This window comes from Hemicordylus capensis, chromosome 2 (assembly GCF_027244095.1).
Source record: "Hemicordylus capensis ecotype Gifberg chromosome 2, rHemCap1.1.pri, whole genome shotgun sequence".
In the NCBI taxonomy this organism is placed as follows: Eukaryota; Metazoa; Chordata; class Lepidosauria; order Squamata; family Cordylidae; genus Hemicordylus; species Hemicordylus capensis.
Window position 1 is genome coordinate 380,936,009 of NC_069658.1, and position 19,963 is coordinate 380,955,971.

General features: G+C 43.4%; 1 protein-coding gene across 5 annotated transcripts in view; it reads left to right on the forward strand.

The window, feature by feature from the left end:
* DNAH9 (dynein axonemal heavy chain 9) overlaps positions 1-19,963 on the forward strand; it is a 330,190-nt gene that overhangs the window by 14,188 nt on the left and 296,039 nt on the right. For all 5 annotated transcript variants that reach the window (XM_053297116.1, XM_053297118.1, XM_053297119.1 and 2 more), the window contains exons 3-7: positions 4,755-4,951; positions 5,770-5,928; positions 11,464-11,594; positions 12,920-13,131; positions 16,653-16,886. In XM_053297116.1, the coding sequence (XP_053153091.1) occupies positions 4,755-4,951; positions 5,770-5,928; positions 11,464-11,594; positions 12,920-13,131; positions 16,653-16,886 (933 nt within the window). The remainder of the gene's footprint in view (positions 1-4,754; positions 4,952-5,769; positions 5,929-11,463; positions 11,595-12,919; positions 13,132-16,652; positions 16,887-19,963) is intronic.

Here is a 19,963-nt window from a genome sequence, read left to right on the forward strand (position 1 = left end):
GTGTGCAGGTAGTGAACCAGATCATGCAAAGATAGGCACACAAACATATGCATGTACACATCCATTCTTTTGATGCTGGTAAAATCAATATGAATTTGATTAATGCTGCAAGGAAAAAATGTTAACATGAATATACTGTGTGTGATTACTAACTGGCTTATTTGCTAATAATATATCAATTGTTGTACATTTTTAAATTATAAAAAGCATGACATTAAAAGTAGGTGATTTTCTTATTCAGAAAGTTGCTAAGGAACAGGAATGCAAAACCCCAAACAAGGAAATGCAGTCTAAGCCCAGCCACCAATATAAATTTGCAGGGACTGACACTTTCCAGTTTCTGGGGGTGGAGTGGGGTGAGAGAAAACTGGGGAAAAGGGCAGGGGCAAACATGGGAAATGGTGTGGGTTTTAAAAAAATGTCCATGCAAGTTAATAGTCTACAGTACCATAGTTCACATTACTATGCGGAAAGAAAAAGGAAGAGAGGAAACCTTCAACTTGTTTTGAGCAGTAACCAAAGGCTGCAATCTTATGCGCACCAGTTTGGGATTAAATCAACTGAACATAATGGGACTTGCTTCTAAACTCTAACATAAGCCTGCTCTTCAGACCAGGGGTGTAGCAAGGTTGGCGTGGGCCCAAAGACAAGATTTTAAAATGGGCCCCCCTCACTGAAGCTCAGCTCATGAAGTAAAGAAATCTTAAATGAGGCTGAATAGTGGTAACACACACACACACACACACACACACACACACACACCCACCCCACTATAGAACATCATCCTAAATTATTTTTTGAAGGTTTTGTAAATTGTGGATCATGCAAGTCATTTAATGGTACTAGAGAAAGACATGCTGTTCTGGTAGCTCCAGGTCTTAACACTCACATCAATTTTGGAGGATGAATACAACTGAAGGAAGCCCAGGCAGGTGTGTGGCTGGGGGAGTCAGTCTTGTGACTTGCCTCTGGGGGGCCCCCAAGGCAGTGGGCCCCCAGACAACTGTCTCCCCTTGCCCTATTATAGTTACGCCCCTGCTTCAGACACATTTATCTATTCCCCTACTAGAATGAACAAGTTTTAATTAAAGCTGAAGGTTCTGTTCTTATGTTCTTATACCGTTTTCCAGCAAAAAATGATAATCATCAAAGCAGTTTACACAGAGAGAAAAAATGGTTTCCTGTCCCCAAAGGACTCACTGTCTAAAAAACACAAAGCCAGACACCAGCAATAGCTGGTATATATAATTAACAATGTGCAATTAGAAGAAATACATCTGCACACACATCGTTAAGAACATAAGAACAGCCCTGCTGGATCAGGTCCAAGGCCTATCTAGTCCAGCATCCTGTTTCACACAGTGGCCCACCAGGTGCTTCTGGGGGAGCCCACAGGCAAGAGATATGTGCATACCCTCTGTCCTGCTGTTGCTCCCCTGCAACTGGTATTGAGAGGCATCGTGCTTCTGAGGCTCTAGGTGGCCCACAACCACCAGCCTAGTAGCCATTGGTAGACTTATTCTCCATGAATTTGTCTAAGTCCCTTTTAAAGCCATCCAAGCTGGTGGTCATCACCAAATCCCATGGCAAAGAATTCCATAGATTATGTGCTGTCTGAAAAAGTACTTCCTCTTGTCGGTCCTAAATTTCCCGACCGTCAGTTTCATGTGGTGACCCCTGGTTATAGTGTTGTGAGAGGGAGAAAAATCTGTCTTCGTTCACTCTAAAATTATACATGGAAGTAGAAAGAGGCCTCGATCATGTCTCCCCTCCCCTTAGTTGCCTGTTTCCAAGGTAAAGAGCACCAGATGCTGTAGCCTTGCCTCATAAGGAAGGACTTCTTCACTGATTATATTTCTTTTAATTGTTGCTCTCTGGATGAACAAACTTTAATATTAAGATCCACCACCTGAATGATCTATTCACATCTACTTAGGGGATAGGGATATGCAAACAGGTTTGATGTTGGACAGGTTCAACATCAATGGCCCCAATTCGGTTCACTATTGGACCGAACCCCACTGGCCGTTTGGGGTGGTGGTTCATGAGGTTTTTTAAAACTTGCTAAAAACAAAACAAAACTGACTGCCACCTGGTCCGGGGGCTTAAATTCAGCCACTGTGTGTCTGTGTGTTTGTCTCCAGAAGTTCCCCCTCCCCCCCATTTATGTAGAAATCGCCTGGTTTGGCATTCTGTGGCCCTTCCTGGGCTTGCCCTTCATTGTGGTGGCCACTTTGGAGGCCACCATGCATGCCCAAAGGGCCTCTGCATGGCCTAGGTCATGACTCATGAACCACCACCCCCAAGCCAAACTGAATCGGGGAGTGTTCAGGGGGTGCCAAAACCAAACATGTCTGGCTCGAATCCGGTCCAAACTCGAACTGAAAAGGGCAACCTGGTTTTGTGTACCCCGCTAGCAGGGGAGCCTTGTGATTGAGCTTGGCTTGTCTCATATCTGACGGTTGAAAATTCTTTATTCTATAAAGGCACTGGAATGACCTTTCTGATGTACAGGATGACACTGATATAGTGAGGCCTATTTTAATCATCACTTCTAGTAGTAGGTGTTGAAGATATTTTCCTTGTTTTCCCCTTAAAAGATCAATCAGATACTGAAAACCTGAAAGTTTAACTTACAACTCCTTTATGATATCCAATAGGTCATAATGAAGCTGTGCTCAAAAATCATCTAAATGAGTTATATAAAAGGTTGCAATAAATCATCTCCTATGGCAAGCTTTTTTCCTAATTAACAATGTTATTCAAAAAAATTTCAAGTTATAACAAAGTAATTACAACAAAAAGGTGGGGATATGAGGAAAAACCCAGAAACAAACAGAAAACCTTTCAGTTCTGCTAATGTGTTGACACACACGTGAGGAAAAGCAGTTGTGTAAATTGCTGTTGATATTATCAATGATTTCATACAATATATCTTTTGTAGTTTCTTGGGAAGTTCAGTCTGGTGAGTCTCACATCCAGCATCCAGTACCATGGAAGTAACCAACTGAACATTTCAGTTCAGCCTAACTTGTCCTTTTAATTTCAGTGGGACTACTTTGAGTAACTCTCCCTCATATCAGCCACTATGAATAAAGCTTTATACACATCCTTGTCAGTGTTCCCTCTAACAGGGGTTCCCAGATGCTGCTGACTACAACTCCCAGAATCCCCAAGCAAAAACCATGGCTGCTGGGGATTCTGGGAGTTGTAGTCAGCAGCATCTGGGAATCCCTGTTAGAGGGAACACTGATCCTTGTCTCGTGAGGTTTTCAGAAGAGGAGCATATGGTTTTCATTTGGTGAGCAACCAGTGTCACAATATGATTTGTCTGTTTCCCAGTCATAAGAGGGCTATTCGTGCATTCTCTTCCAGAGAGCCCTTGTCCTGTGGCCTCCTGGCTTTCCTTTCACATCAGGAGCTCTGATATTTTAGGATTCTTCCTCTATAGTTGTTTCCTTTTGAGGAAAGTGTAGTAGCACTGGCTGAGTGTTAAAACTTAGTTCTGCCTGTTTAAATTTGTAAAAACAAATTCTCTATTTTATAGTCACACATCCTTTGCGTGATACTTGCCTAGCTGTGAAGAGTAGAAAAAACAGTTTTCAGGAAGCAAACTCTTTAAGTTCTAGTTACAAAAATAAAACCTCTGTGTTTGCTCAAGTTGATTTTTTTGAACAATATTAGTCTGCTTAGTTAACGTTCTCGCTGGTCAAAACTCCACACATGTGCTGGGAAAAAGGGAATAAATCTATTAGTGTATACAAATGCTTCCAGTCTAGGACAGGAGGTTTTGAAGGCAACCTTGTGTTCCTACCCAAGGAGTGCTCGGTCTCTCCCTCCCCCCACCATTGGCTAGAAGGAAAACACGGAGGCATGCAATGTGAACCTGTACCAAAAGAAAACCCGAGAGCAGAGGGGAGGGGCCGCTTCCATCATGCCACAAGTGTAATTCGAAGTGGCTTCGCTCACCATCTACCCTGAGAGCTGGAAGCTGTGTGTGGGAAAGCTCCAGGAAAGCTGATTTCAGATCTAAGGAAGAACTTTAGTTAGCTGTAACTGTGGTTTATATTTGTGCCAGTATAATGTTTCTCTGAGGTTAATCCTGGTGTGTCTAGCTTGCCAGGTCCATGTGGTCTCTTAAATCTAGGAATCTGCACAGATTTTCCTATTTTAATTTAAAAACCTCATAACCCATGAATCTGCAGGATATGTCTCTTTCCCATATATGTCCTTTTGCTCTTCTTGTGATGGGTTCATGAAGGCCACACCAGCGAAGAAGTAAATGTAATGTTTCATTGCCAAAAAGATACAGTTTCTGTTGAAGCTTCCCTTACATGCTTCTGGTTCCTCCTCCCTCCCTCCCATGTTTTTGTTTTAGCAGTTTGTTTTTATTGAAGTTTTATTACTGTTTTTATCTTCTTGTAAACCGAACCCACTGCAACAGAATGAGTCATGACAAAGCAGATATTGGAACTACACATTTCCATGTATTCATATGTATAGTGGCTAAGGGAAAGTAAAGAAGTGATTCTATATTTTCCAAATGCCTCATTTCAACAAGCAGTGCAGGGAGTCTTGACAGGAGTCAAACACATCAGTACATGATTGCTTATTCCATGTTCTGCTGTGATTAATGTGGGCTGCCTAAAGTGGGAGGCAGGCAAACCAGAGCCATTAAAACTTTCCTCTTTGCTTTTTTGGGGGTGGTGGTATCAAATTATTAGCCTAAGACATCTTCATGGTTACTGTTCTAGGTAGTGGTGCCACTCTTGGCAAACCAGAAAAACCATCAAAACTGGCCACATGTTGTGTCGCAAGATGTTGCCTACCATGTCTGCAGTCTGAAAAGCAGTGTTTTTGTCGTGGTTGGTCAAGTTAAAGGCAAAACCTTGCTCCCTCTTCCTGCTGGCTCTGAAGGCACTGCATACATTGATTTCGACCATGAGAAAACGTAAGTGAGCATTTTAAAAGTATTGATGCAAGGTAGCCAGCCTTTTGTGGAAGGGGTACTCAGTGCCGGAGCATCTGCTTTCCGTGCAGAACATCCTGGGTTCAATCTCTGGCAGTTCAAAGTAGTGCTAGGAAATACTCTTGCCTGAAACCTTGGAGACCCACGGCCAGTCAGTGTAGATGATATTGAGTAGATGGACCAATGGTCTGACTCGATATAAGGCAGCTTACTATGTTCCTAGCTATTGAATGAGACTGGCGTCATCCTTCCTATCCTTGGCTTTGCCCTATGAAGCAGTGAGTGAATTTTCATTAATCAGCAAATCTTTTTTGTGGTCTTGTATGTGTCGTGTGTGCATTAGTTCAAATTAATACTTGCTATAAGGTTTTGGCTCTAATGCCACATGAAAGTGGTTCTTTTGATTATGGATCTTGTCCTCTTTTCATTGGCTGGGTGGAAGGTTTCATCTACTTTCTGGCTCCTGGTTCAGACTGTTTTTGCTGGTGCTTTGCTTCAAAGCATGGCAGCATACCTCCACAGCCTTAATATGGAGCAGAGATGGATGTGGTATTGAATCAGTTGTGATTAGGTGGTTTATTTCATCATTTTTCCACAATGTAGTTACTGTAGTAGAAACTGAAGTGTGGATATGTAAAGTCTTGTATACCAGAATAACAACTTGTGCCACTAAAAAATTGAACTGAAGTTTGCATCTATTGCTTTCCTAAAGCAGGAATTTTAATTCAGCTCATATTTTTGCAAATCTGTATCATCCAGCATTGTCAAAACTAATTTCTTGCCCTTTTTGCATTCTGCAGCATTGAACTAGTGGATAAATCTATTGTGCATGCAATTGAATCAGCAGTTATTGAATGGACCTACCAGATCCAGCAAGTGCTGAAGAGAGAGTCATCAGAGCTGCTTTTGCAAGGCCAAGATCCAAGACCAAAAGTGGAATTGGACTTTTGGAAAAACAGGTGCCTTGTTTCAAGCTTGACGCTTGTTGATGTAGTGTAAGAGGGTGGGAAAATCTAGTGATATTGACTGCCCTAAAAACACTCACTTATTCAGTTGTTTACTTCCTGAGTAGTACAAGAAACAACCTTCTTCCCTGGAATCCATTTTACCTGGGAATATTCTAAGTACTGGTAGTAGGGTTTCCAAGTCCAGGTGGTGAAAAAAGTAAATATCCATCACCAAAAAGGGGGAAACAGAGGACACTTTTCACCAAAAAGGTTTCTGAAAAGTCTCCACGTTGTATAAAATTTGCATATGTTTATATTATATATGCATATTTTGATAAACATTGGATAAATTGAGAATAAATACAGCTCACCACTGTGAAGCTGATGACCAGGTGAGCTGTGTGTCTCCTTAGTTTACTGTCTAGGTGAAGAGTTCTCAAGGCCCCTGCTTCTTAACCGTAAATCCATCTCTTGGTTAGGTTTACTACACCACAGTCCCTTGCCCTCCTCCCCGCTAGGTCACCCAGCCTGCTCTCTCCAGTCAGGCCAGAAGCTTCACTTCTTGGCTGATATACATTCCTTGGCTGATATACACATATCAGGTGGTATATAAATAAGATAAATAAATAAATAAAAATGAAGGAAGCAAGCTGCACCTGCCGGGCCCCCTTATCTGTCCTCCTGCATCACGTGGCTCTGCAACCTGCCACTGAAGCAGAGCTTTCCCCTCTGGCTTCCTCATTGGATGGATGGTCGGTAGGAAGGGGTAGGAGACAGAGGAAGAGAAGTTGCTCATGAGAGCAAAGTGTTCTGAGCAAACAAAATATTCCATCTGCTCCCCAGAACTTCGGACACCACATCACACGCAAAAGAAGTTGTTTGGTCCCCAAAATAGTCTCTCTTACTCCTAATGCCCCCCCCCAGCTATTTAGAGAAAACATGGAGATCCTTGTATGACTAAACACTAAATATTTATTGGTTAAATACACTTAGACAGGAAAGACCTATCTCTAATCTAAAGGACTACATAGTGGATAGGTAAGGAGAGAGAGAGATGTTTCCATCTGCTCTCTAGGAAGAAAGGAAGGATTGTGACTAAGCACAGGAAGTGCTGCAGAGTCAGTTCAGGGGTCATAGAGTAGGGACAGATAGGGAGACCCTCACTCACTGTCTCTACTCCCAATGCCCCTAGTGGTCATTAGGACAGTTGGCGCAAAAGGTCGATGCACTGGAGGTTCATCTCCAACACCCCTTCTCATCGCCTGTCGCACCTGGTCACGACTCCCATCTTCTCACGAAGCATCTGGAATCTGTCTTTGGAAAATGGCTTGGTTAATCCATCTGCCAGCATCTCTTCTGTGGGGCAGGACCTCAGCTGGACCACCCCTTTTTCTTGCAAGTCCCGAACATAGTGGTACTTTATGGGAATATGCTTAGTTCGAGATTTCATCTTCTCCATTTGGAAGATCTGGATACAACTTTGGTTGTCCTCAAACATCACTGTGGGCTTTGGTTCCTCGCTGCCAAAGTCCAATAGTAGTTGGTGTATCCATACTGCTTCCCTGCACGCTTCACTTGCTGAAACGTACTCTGCTTCTGCGGATGATTGTGCGACAAGTGACTGCTTGCGGCTACTCCAAGTTATAGCTCCACCTCCATACAGGAACAGGTGTCCACTTGTGGACTTGCGGTCTGTTCTGTCCTCGCCCCAGTCTGCATGCACATATCCCCCGAGTTTGGGATTGCTGTTTGCTGGAATCTCCAATACATAATGTGCAGTGCCTTTCAGGTACCTTCCCAGTCTTTTGACCACTAACCAGTCCGTGTTCGTTGGCACACTCACTTTTCTGCTCAGGATTCCCACTGCTGAGGCAATGTCTGGCCTTGTCACTGTGGCTATGTACAAGAGTTTTCCAATTGCCTTTCTGTATTGATTGTTGGTTGGTAAAGGCTGGCTGTCCTCATCTTGCTTCCAGAAATCAGCATCCATTGGCGTGCTGACTTCATTGGCATCTGTCAGTCCCAGGCATTCTAGAAGATCTTTTATCTTCTGTTTTTGGTTGAGAAAGAATGTTCCATGCTCTTCTCTTTCTATTTGGATGCCAAGGTAATATGAGATGCTTCCGAGTTCCTTCACCTCTATTTTCTTGTTCAGGTGTTGTACAATTTCATGACTGTCTTGCCTTTCCTCATGTGCAAGAATCAAATCATCAACGTAAGTCAGAATGTAAGTCTATCTATTGTCTCTGAGTCTAGAATATAGGCAGGGGTCAGCTTTTCCTTGTGTGAACCCCTCCTTAAGTAGTAATTGATTTAGTTTTTCATTCCATGCTCTGGCTGCCTGCTTTAAGCCATAGATGCTCTTTTGCAGTTTGCACACTAGCCCCTTCTTTCCAGGTTCCTCAAAGTTTGGTGGTTGTTGCATGTAGATGTCTTCCTCAATTTCCCCATGTAGGAAGGCAGTCTTTATATCCAAGTGTTCAACTTGCATCCCTTTGGCTGCTGCCACGCTGAGCAATGTTCTAATTGACATGTGTTTCATGACTGGTGCAAAAGTCTCTTCATAGTCCTGACCATAGATTTGGGAGTATCCTTTGGCTACTAGGCTGGCTTTGTAGCGTTGTACATCCCATTCTGCATCCTGCTTGACTTTGAAGACCCATTTGCGTCCCACAGTCTTTCTTCCAGCGGGTAGTTCCACAAATCTCCAAGTCTCATTTTTGTGCAAGGAATCAATTTCTTCCATTGCTGCTTTTCTCCACTTATCAGCTTCATCAGCTGGCAACCTTTCTATATCTTGCCACGTAGTGGGTTCTTGCATCTCTCCTCCTTTAGCCATGAGTGAGAGTCTGTTAGGTGGAACCCCTTTGTTATGCCCCTATGCGCGCCTCAGTTCGGGTTCTGGTTGTGCAGCCCCTTCTGAATCTGGCACTGATTCCTCATGATCGCTGCTTGACTCCAGATCCATTTGAGCCCAATCACATGGCTCTTCATTCATCTGGATTTCTGGGAAAATCTTTGATGCTTCACCTTTATTTGGTCTTTGTCTTTCATCGAAATACACTGCATTGCAGACTTTGACCTTTCCACTCTTTGGATCAAGGATTCTGTATCCTCTAGATTCATAGCCAACAAAAATTCCCAGTTCACATCTGCAATTGAGTTTGGTCCTCTTTGCTTTGGGAATATATGCATAGGCCATTGAACCAAATACTTTGATGTGTCTTAGGGAAGGTTTTCTGTCATGCCAAAGTTCAAATGGTGTCTTATTTGTTGTCTTGGTTGGCAATCTATTTTTCAGGTAGTTAGCAGTCATCACTGCTTCACCCCAGAACCTGTCTGCTAGATTGGCATCATGCAGTAGACATTTGGTCATTTCCACTAGAGATCTGTTCTTTCTCTCAGCTACCCCGTTGAGCTGTCCAGTAAATGGAGGGGTAGTCTGGGGAGAGATACCATTTGATTTCATAAATTCTTTCATCTGGTTTGACATATATTCTCCTCTATTGTCTGACCTCAAACACTGGGGCTTCCTTCCAAATTTGTTGTTCACCAGTGCAATATATTCTTTAAATTTCTCAAACACCTGGCTTTTCTCTCTTAGAATGTACACATAGCAAAATTGGGAGTAATCATCCATGAAAGTCAGGACATACCTATTTCCACCTGAACTCATCAGTAACGGCCCACAAACATCTGAGTGCACCAGTTCCAAACGCTCCCGGACTGTACATTTCCTTTTGCCGGAAAAGTTGGCTTGACTCCCTAGTTAAGATTGCAACACTGACATCTGCTGGCCATTTCTGGACATGCCCTTATATTAAATCCCTCGGTTAGTTCCCTCATTTGAGAGTCAGTTTTAAAGTTTAGGCTTTGGTGGCCCAATTTTCTGTGCCATAAGAAATCATAATTTTTGTGTTGGCAACTACTTGCCACATTTGCTTGTGCAGTAGCACAGTCTACTTCAAAAAGTCCATCATCCTGCATGTGGGCAGTCATGATTAACTCATCACCTTTGGAGATGTAGCATGCTTCATTTTCAAAAATTGCTTTGCACCCCTTCTTGAGTCCATGCCCCTTTCAGATAAGCCACTTTGTCCGTGCTTCTCCTCCCTTCTTTGTTTGTCACCTTGACTCATCCCTGTGTTTACTTTATTGCCATGGTGACCAGGTCCATGCCCTCTGAGTTTCCCGCTCTTTGAATATGCTGATGAGTCACTGAGGCTACTCTGCTTGCTAATGTTGAAATTACTTTGTCTGCTGAAATGTGCCAGAGTGCCATCACTTTCAAATCTCTCCTGCTGCAACTTTGCATTAAAATTTCTCAGACTCGACACAACATGATCAACCTTCAGTTCACAATGAGACAGTTCAAGAGCGACAATTAGGGGTTCAAAACTTTTAGGCAGGGATTGTAGGGTTGCCCCAATTAGAATAACATCATTCAATACACATTTGTTGTTCTGCAAAAGCCTGCTAACCTCTAAAATATTCGCTATGTGGGCTTCAAAGTCTCCCCCTTCCTGCAGTTTGCTTTTGCATAGACTTTTATACAGGAGAAGAGCTGCGTTTGCAGAGACTTGGCCACATTGCTTTTTCAGTCTGTCCCACGCTTCTGAGGCTAAATCAGTATCCCGCACATAGATCAATAAATCATCGCTTATACTCAAAATTAAAAGGCCATATGTGTGTTGGTTTTTCTTGTCCCACAAGGCTTGAGCAGCTTCATCTTGGGCTGGCCGTCCCTCCCTCCGTGAGCACTTCAAAGATTCCTTTTGTCATGAAGATCACTTTCATCTTGAGGGCCCAGGTTTCCTAGTTGTTGCCATCCAGTTTGGGAAAAGAAGGAGCCATTCCTGAGTAGGCTGTAGTCTCAGGATCCATGCTGCAGTTTCTAACTAACTCAGCTGCACTTTCAAAAATGAAAAAAAAAAAAAAAACCTCCAAAAAACTCTGCTTGTGCCTAGAAGCCTGTTGCTCCTGCTGGGCCCATAACCCTGTTAGAGGTTGTTGATTTTTACCCACAATAGGTAAAACAGCGGAGCACTAAGGAATGAGCACACACTCCAGTTACAGAGTAGGTAGCAGAGGATGGTTTGGATATTGCAGCTATTTAGAGAAAACACGTGGAGATCCTTGTATGACTAAACACTAAATATTTATTGGTTAAATACACTTAGATAGGAAAGACATATATCTAATCTAAAGGACTACATAATGGATAGGTAAGGAGAGAGAAAGATGCTTCCATCTGCTCTCTAGGAGGAAAGGAAGGATTGTGACTCAGCACAGGAAGTGCTGCAGAGTCAGTTCAGGAGTCATAGGGTAGGGACAGATAGGGAGATCCTCACTCACTGTCTCTAAACCCAATGCCCCAGTGGTCATTAGGACAGTTGGTGCAAAAGGTCAGTGCACTGGAAGTTCATCTCCAACACAGTTGGCAACCCTTACTGGTAGGTGCTCAATGTGATTTTGCTGCTAGAGGGAGCATGTTGCCTGATCAGTTGCCTCTTTGCTTAGAGCTTTGTCATGCTGTTTTTGTGGCAGATGTGAGGATCTACAATGTATTTATAATCAGCTCAACAGTAAGAGAATTTTGACCATGGTGGAGCTTCTAGAGAGAGTGCAGAGTTCCTACTTTCCAGCCTTCAGATCAATGTTCAGAGATGTCGAAGCAGGTGAGATTTTCAAAATGTGTATTAGCATTCAAACATGGACAGTTCAATGCCCTTCATAGAGAGCAGTTTTTTAGTTTCAGGGAAAATAGGAAGAGGATTGTAGCAGGCTACAGAGTAAAGGTGGAATAGATAATGTGGTCAGTAAGACAAATCCTTGTTGATTCAATTCACACTGAATCTTTGTTAAATATAGCTTTTGATTTCCAAACCATCACCTTAGCTGACTTGTAAACTAATCCCTACCTGTGCAGCTCAACAGTGTATATTCAAGGAATGCACATGGCAGAAATCATGTTTGCTGGGTTTCAGTAAGAAACTGCATCATGCCTTCTATTCCATGGGGAGATCCTCATGATTGCTGAGAGTGGGTAGGGAGGGTGTGGGGGGAAGACTGCTTTGAACTCACCTTCCCCCCACCCCCAGACGACTGGGTTCTTCTGTTGGGAGTGTGAATCACGCTCCCAGATGTGCAGCGCTGCGTGCCTACAGCGCTGAGCTCTGGAAGCTGGGACTATGCATCCTGGCCCTCGGAGATCCCACAATGCACTGCGTGAATGTGTGGTGCATTGTGGGGATCCCCCCAGTGACAACTGGAAGCCTGCTCCTGGGCCAGCGCCGGCTGGGAGCAGCCAGAGCTCGCACATGAGCAGTTAGCCTGAGTTAAAGGCATTCTTGTGTCCTTAACTTTGGCGAACCGGCAGGCTCTGTAGGTGGGTTTGCTGTGGTGGCAGCGTAGGGCTCCATGCGGATCCTGGTGGTTCTCCTGGGCAGCCAAGCTCAGGCTTCCCTGCCTTATCCTGGTCTTGGCTGCTTATGATAACAGCCTCCATGTATCCTTTAGTTAGCAGAATGTATTATTATTTACATTTTTAATCCTTCCCTCCCAAAGAGCTCAGAATGGCACACATAGTTTTTCTCCCTGACCCACTTACTTCATCTTCATAACAACCCTGTGAAATAAGTTAGACCAATATAGAGACTGGCGCAGGGTCACCCAGTGAGTTTTATGACTGAGCAGAGATTTGAACCTAGGTCTCCTTAGTCCTAGTCAAACACTCTTGCACCACACTGGCTGTCAATACTTTTTAATATCTCAGTCCTGATAATTTTCTAATGTCAGTTTTTGTAATTTAAAGCCAAAAAGAGCTTCTATGTATTTTGCAGACAGCAGTCTTTCAAAATACATTTCCTGGAAGTAAACTGCATTGAATTACAGAATTTGTTTCCAAGAAAGTGAATTTAAGACCATAGCCTTACTTAGTAATCTACAGGCCCCTGGCATCTATCTTATGTGAAACTCTTTTTTATGCTTTTAAAAATCACAGCATTGGTTGAAGCCCAGGATATAAACATGCACCTAATGCCCCTCCAGCGCCCTCTAGAAGAAATTGAGAATGCAGAGTTTAATGAGGTGAAGCCACTGCTAAATAATGTGCTACATGTGGTGTGCTTAATCTGGGCCACATCCAAATATTACAGCACACCTGTGAGGATTATTGTGCTGCTTCAGGAAATCTGCAGTCTCCTTATCCAGCAGGTAGGCAATATAGTAGATCTTCTAACCTTTTGCTTCCAAACCCTTTCTAGAAAAAGAAGTAAACAATGTACTAATTTATGTATTTATATATATATTAAAAACCATGCCTTGCTTTTCTCTATTAATTCAAAACAGCATACAACAAAAAGTTGAATTAAAAATATATATTACTGTATATAAAAAATACCACAAGAACAAAATCACTTGCCAGATCCAGACAGACAAATAAAACATTTTTTCATAGTGATAGATCAGGGGCAAGAAAGATGTGAGAAAGCCTGTCGGAAGAGCCAGATCTTAACCAACCTGTGAAAGATAGGTACTGAGTTTCACAGCGGTGGGAATTCCAGGCAGGAGGGATACCACCAAGAAAGCCCTCTCTCACATGACCTCCAGATGGACTGGAGGTGGCATACACACGAGGGTCTCTCTAAATGCTGCTGGGCAAATTCACGAGGGAATCTGACTGTCAACTTGGTCACAGTGTGAGGGTTTCAGACTAAGACTTTGCTCACTCTCAGCTGATGACTGGGGTACCAATGGTTGCTGTTTCAGGGAAACAGGAAGTGGGAGGAGATGTACCATGAAAATGATGAGGACTATGGCAGAAGATAATCTCCTTGTTGATACTCCTTGACATGTCATGGTGACCTCTAAATGGAGCAGCTATGATTAAAGGGCTTCCAGAGAGAAGTGCTCCAACAGATGTGTGGTGCTCCTGTTTTTTATTCTTATAGCCACTCTGTGAGGTAGATTAGGCTGAGGTCATGACTGTCTCAGAGTCCTCAAGTAAGTTCTGTGGCTGTTGGGATTTGAACTCAGGTTTTTCTGGTTGAAATCTTGACACTGTATCAGTGGCTCATACAATTTGATTTAGCTCTGGAGATCAAGTGATAATAAAAGCAGTGATTATGATCTGCACCAGAAAATTTCCTTTTGCTGAAATGGCCTGGTGCTGCTGTGGTGTTCTGCATCAAAGCATTTGGAGTCCCTCCCTGCCCTTAGTGGCAGATTCTCTTTTCTTACATTCTGAAGCATACTATCCTCTATTTAGGAAATGTTATAAAAATGCACTGGTGTCAGTTTTTATTTTTATTTATTAATTAAAAATATTTCTATACCACCCAAAACTTGCATCTCTGGGTGGATTACAATAGTTTTTCAAGTGAATAGTCAAAGTCAGAAGTGCAAGAATAAGCAGGACATTAGGATTAGGTGTAGGGGTGTGCGTGGAACTGGTTTCCGTGGTTCAGTTTGAATTTTAACTGAATTAGGACTAGACTGCAGGTTCATAAACTGGTTTGGTTGAACTGACCAGATGATCTGCTCTGTTCAATGAACTAACTTGAACCAGTCGAATTGGTTCACCCATAGGGAATAATGGGGAACTCGAATCACCCCGTTATTCCCCTTGGGTAGCTCCTAGGGACATTAAATGTTTGTTGAGTGGTAGGGCATGATAGGTGCTACCTGCCACCCAACCCACAAAACAATTGGGCAATCAGGTGGCTTTTAACGATTTTTTTTTCTGGGTTAGTAGGGTTAGGGTTGACCTGTTGACCCAGAAAAATTAAAAAAGCATATATTAAAAATTGCTTGATTCCCCGATTGTTTTGTGTGTTGAATGGTAGGTAACACCCATCATGTGCTACCACCCAACCTGCTTTGGCGTCCCTAGGAGCTACCCATGGGGAATAACTGGGTGGTTCAAATTCCCCATTATTCCCTTTTGAGCGAAACAGCACACTGCCACAAAAGTTTTGAAACACAGTACAGGAGAAGCTCGTCACTTGTGTGGGTTTTGCAAGTAATGAGGCATTACAACTATGGGAAAAGGTGGGGTTAGGTTCCAGGATGTAGGGAAAACAGAAAAAAAAAGACAAACAGCAGCTAAAAAAACCTTACTGTGGTATGCTCCACAGGGTCTGCATATGTCCAGGAATCCTCCCATGTGCTCAGGAATGTCCCCAAAAGGATGAAATGCCCCCCCAACCATAAAAAATTATGGGGGGAAATCCACCTCCCGAAATGACTCATAAAATGGTTTTTAGACAAAATGATGGGCGGAAGTGTCCCTTCTAGGAACTGCATACATGTGGAACCCTTTCATATCCACAGATACTGGTAATGGGTAATTAGACACCTTGCAGATACATGGAACCGCAGATAATGAGATTCTCCTGTCCAAAAAGGGATTCATCTCAATCTGTCCCTCCCAACACAGAACACATGGCACATATCAAACACAGCCCAAAAAAGAATAACTCAGAATCCACTGCTAGCCAAAGTGCCAGGTGCCTGCACTGCATCATTGGCACAAATTGCTTTCTCACACACTGACACACATTTTATGACTCCTTTGCTGCTGCTGCAGCAGCACCACACACACCCTTAGCAACTAAGCATAGCCATTTGCTCAACTAGGTGCTCTTCAGCGATATTTTGTGAGTACACCTTGGAATGCAGATTGCAGAGCAGACCAGAGCACATGTTAGTCTCAAGGAGAGACATGGAGCTCATCTCAGCAATCACCAAGAAAATATTACACAGAGAGAGAGCTGATCTTCCACTGTCCATTTTGTGCCACAACACCATCTCATAAACAGATCAGACCACAAAGGAAGGAAGGAAGGAAGGAAGGAAGGAAGGAAGGAAGGAAGGAAGGAAGGAAGGAAGGCACCCAAGTTCTGCCTTTTTCCATTTGAGATCCAGTAAAAGCAGACAGTTAAAGCAACAACAATAGTACAGCAAGCATATTATAATCAGTGCTGAAAAAAATTAGAAAAAACCACAAACGTCCTTGAGACAAACTCTTCTTTCTTCTCTCTGTGTCTGGATAATAAGCCGTGGTCTCAGACTGGCAGGCCCTGGCTGACAGCCTGCCCGGCTGACACATGTCAGGGCACCTACTAATCACAGGCCATGGTTGTGGGGTGTATGTGTGTCTGTGCTGCTTGGGGAAAAAAAGAGTCAACAACAGTAATATACAAAATCAAACCTCTTGCCTGCTCCACCATGGCCTCTGATTGGTGCTAGGCCTCAGGGCAATAGTCCATCATCATCCTGGGCCATGGAGATGGAGTGCATGAATGTCTGTGTGTGTTAGCAGCATGAACGGACAGACTGTGACACATCTAGTTTGGGGGTTGGCCAGGGTGGATTGAGCTGACAGTGGTGTTGCAGAGGTTCACCATGAGTCACTCACCCTTCATGTTCAGCTCAGGATAGCCCAGCAGGGGAAAGCTGGCCTTGAGGAAGACCAGCTGCTCCACTAAGCCAGCATCCAACAGTGAGCAATGGGGTGTCACCATGTCCCCAGCCATGGAGAACACCTTCTCACTCTGGACGCTGGTTGGCAGTCACAAGAGGAACCATCTGGAGAACAGGTTCATTTCAGTCAGTTCATACACACCCAGAGTTAAGTGTCCCAAATGTTGAACAGTTTGTGCCTTCTCCTTTGCTTATTCTGTTAATAATGCTCATATAACCAAAACTACTTTGTTCCTCCATTATTCATCCAGGCTAGGAATTACCTCAATGGAGAAGATCTGCTTAAAGGAGAGACAGAAGAAAGTCTGGGGAAAGTGCAGAAAGCGTTTGATATACTCAACTATTTTAAGCAAACCTTTGAAGAAAGAAAAGAAAATATCAATACTTATTTTCAGCCAGGCCAAGAGTCAAAGAAATGGGATTTTCCTTCTATAATGGTTTTTGCACAATTAGACAACTTTCTAGAAAGGCTCCATGTGGTAGATGTAAGTAATGTCATGAAATATCTCAGTAACCTGTGCAGAGAGAAAGTGTGTGTGTGTGTGTGTAGAGAGAGAGAGAGAGAGAGAGCGCGCCATTACTCGCTGTGACGTTTTTAATGAGTTCTTTGTGGGGAAAATCTCTCGTATTCGGGCCAACTTGGATTCAGACTCCACAATTGTTATAGAGTCTAATGCCGAGGTGTCCAGCAGCTTCTCTTATGTGATGATCCTGGATCAGTTTCAGTTCGTGACTCCTGAGGATGTGGACAAATTGCTTGGAATGGTGCGGCCTATCACCTGCCCTCTTGATCCTTGTCCAACATGGCTTATACTGTTTGGCAAGGAGGCTGTTGTAGAGGGCCTGGCAGAGATTATAAATGCTTCTCAGAGGGAGGGCAGGATGCCTCCTTGTCTTAAGGAGGCAATCATTAGATCGCTTCTGAAGAAGCCTGCCTTGGATCCCTCAGAGTTAAATAATTACAGGCCTGTCTCTAACCTTCCATGGCTAGGCAAGGTGATTGAGAAGTTGGTGGCCTCCGAACTCCAGGCGGTCTTGGAGGAAACTGATTATCTTGACCCATTTCAGACTGGCTTTTGCCCTGGCTATGGGGCGGAGACTGCCTTGGTCAGCCTGATGGATTATCTCCAACTGGGAATTGACAGAGGAAGTGTGACTCTGTTGGTCCTTTTGGATCTCTCAGTGGCTTTCGATACTATTGACCACAGTATTCTTCTGGAACGTCTGAGGGGATTGGGGGTGGGAGGCAGTGCTTTGCAGTGGTTCTGCTCCTACCTAACAGGTGGATTCCAGATGGTGTCTCGGAGACTGTTGTTCTTCAAAATCTGAACTTTGGTATGGTGTCCCTCAGGGCTTGGTATTGTCTCCGATGCTGTTTAACATCTACATGAAACTGCTGGGAGAGATCATCAGGGGATTTGGTGCAGGGTGTTATCAATATGCTGATGATGCCCAAATCTATTTCTCCATGTCAACATCATCAGGAGAAGGCATAACCTCCCTAAATGCCTGTCTGGAGACAGTAATGGGCTGGATGAGGGATAACAAACTGAGGCTGAATCCAGATAAGATGGAGGTACTTACTGTTTGGGGTTGAAACTCAGGAGACTATTTTGATTTGCCTGTTCTGGATGGAGTCTGGAAGGAACAAGTGTGCAGTCTGAGGGTACTTCTGGATCTGAACCTCTCCCTGGTGTCCCAGGTTGAGGCAGTGGCCAGAGGTGCTTTTTATCAGCTTCAGCTGATACGCCAGCTGCGTCCGTTTCTTGAGATGAATGCCCTCAAAACAGTGGTACATCTACTGGTAACCTCTAGGCGGGATTACTGCAATGTGCTCTATGTGAGACTGCCTTTGTACATAGTCCAGAAACTGCAGTTGGTTCAGAATGCGGCAGCCAGGTTGGTCTCTGGGTCATCTAGGAGAGAGCATATTACTCCTGTCTTGAAGGAATTGCACTGGCTGCCAATACATTTCCATGCAAAATACAAGGTGCTGGTCATTACCTATAAAGCCCTATAACAGCTTAGGCCCTGGGTATTTAAGAGAACGTCTTATTCACCATGAGCCCCACTGCCTGCTAAGATTATCTGGCGAGGTTCTCCTGCAGCTGCCGCCAACTCATCTGGTGGCTACTCGGGAACGGGCCTTCTCCGTTGCAGTCCCTGGTCTTTTGGAATGGACTCCCTGTTGAAATAAGAGCCTCCCCAACTCTGGCAACTTTTAAAAAGGCACTGAAGACACATTATTCACCCAGGCTTTTAATTAGATTTATAGTTTTAAAAAATGTTAATATTGGGTTTTAAATGTTTTAAATCTTTTTAATGATTTTAATTGTTAATTGATTTAATGTTTTAAATTATTTTAATTGTAAACCGCCCAGAGACGCAAGTTTGGGGCTGTATAGAAATATTTTAAATAAATACATTAAAAAATAATACACACACATACACCCCTTAAATATAATTTTCTGTAACTTGTTCTGTTTGCAATCATGTTTCCTTCACTCTTTGCTTCATTCTAAAAAACGTAAGAGTTCTGGATGTCCAAAAGAATCAGTGTGGTATGTAGTCTAGGGATATTTTTGGATTTGGACTGGGATGTCCTGGGTTTAACTTCCTGCTTGGCCATTAAGATTATGGGTGTCCTTGGCCAAGTCATTGTCTTGCAGCCTTACGCTTCTTTCCAGGACCATTGGGAGCATAATATGGCATAAACTCCATGCATGCTGCTCTGAGATCCTTTGAAGAAAGGTTACATATCGATGTGATAAATATGTGTTTGAATGTTCAAGCATTGGCTTCACTAATGCAGCTTTCTGCCACAGGAAATCCGTGAGATTTGTGAGCAAGTGTTAACAGCTACCTTTTGATGTGTAGTCTTCCTTATCCTTCACGTTTAGCGATAGTGAAGGTCATGCAGATAAAAGGGGCCTAGATGAAGATTACGAGATCCTGAGAGTAGTACAATGCAGTATGTATTTATAGAGGATGCCTCCCACACTTAATCAGCATCTGCTTTGTTCTTACAAAGGCATCATGTTCAACAGTTTATATTTTGGCTGTTGATTTTTAGGGGTGAGAAATTTCTCTGTCCTATCTTGCCTTCTTGGAAGTAGCACCGGTGTTACCCTCTCTCTGCTCAGGTATTAATGCACACAATGAGGAAGAACTTTCAAAACAAAACAGCAAGGACCATGTGACACCTTCTTCACTAAAACTCAGCTTGTTATCAGTAGCGATTTAAAATAGCCGATCCTGAGCATACACAAATGCTACTGTGCTAGAGACACAATAATGTTCTAGCTCATGGGTTTTATAGCATAAGGACAGCTAGGACATAATGAGTGACATCTTGACAAATGCTGAGAGTGTGCAGCAGATAAAGCACACACTAGCACAACACTAGTGTCCCCACTCCTGAAGTGTGGGTACTTGTGGCGGGGACATGATTATTGTTGTTCCCCTGTCCCCTGGAAATGCTTCATGAGACTTGGAAGTAGGTTCTTAAGGGATGAAACAGCCTTCAGGGACCTACTTCCAGGTCACACACAACACTTTCAGG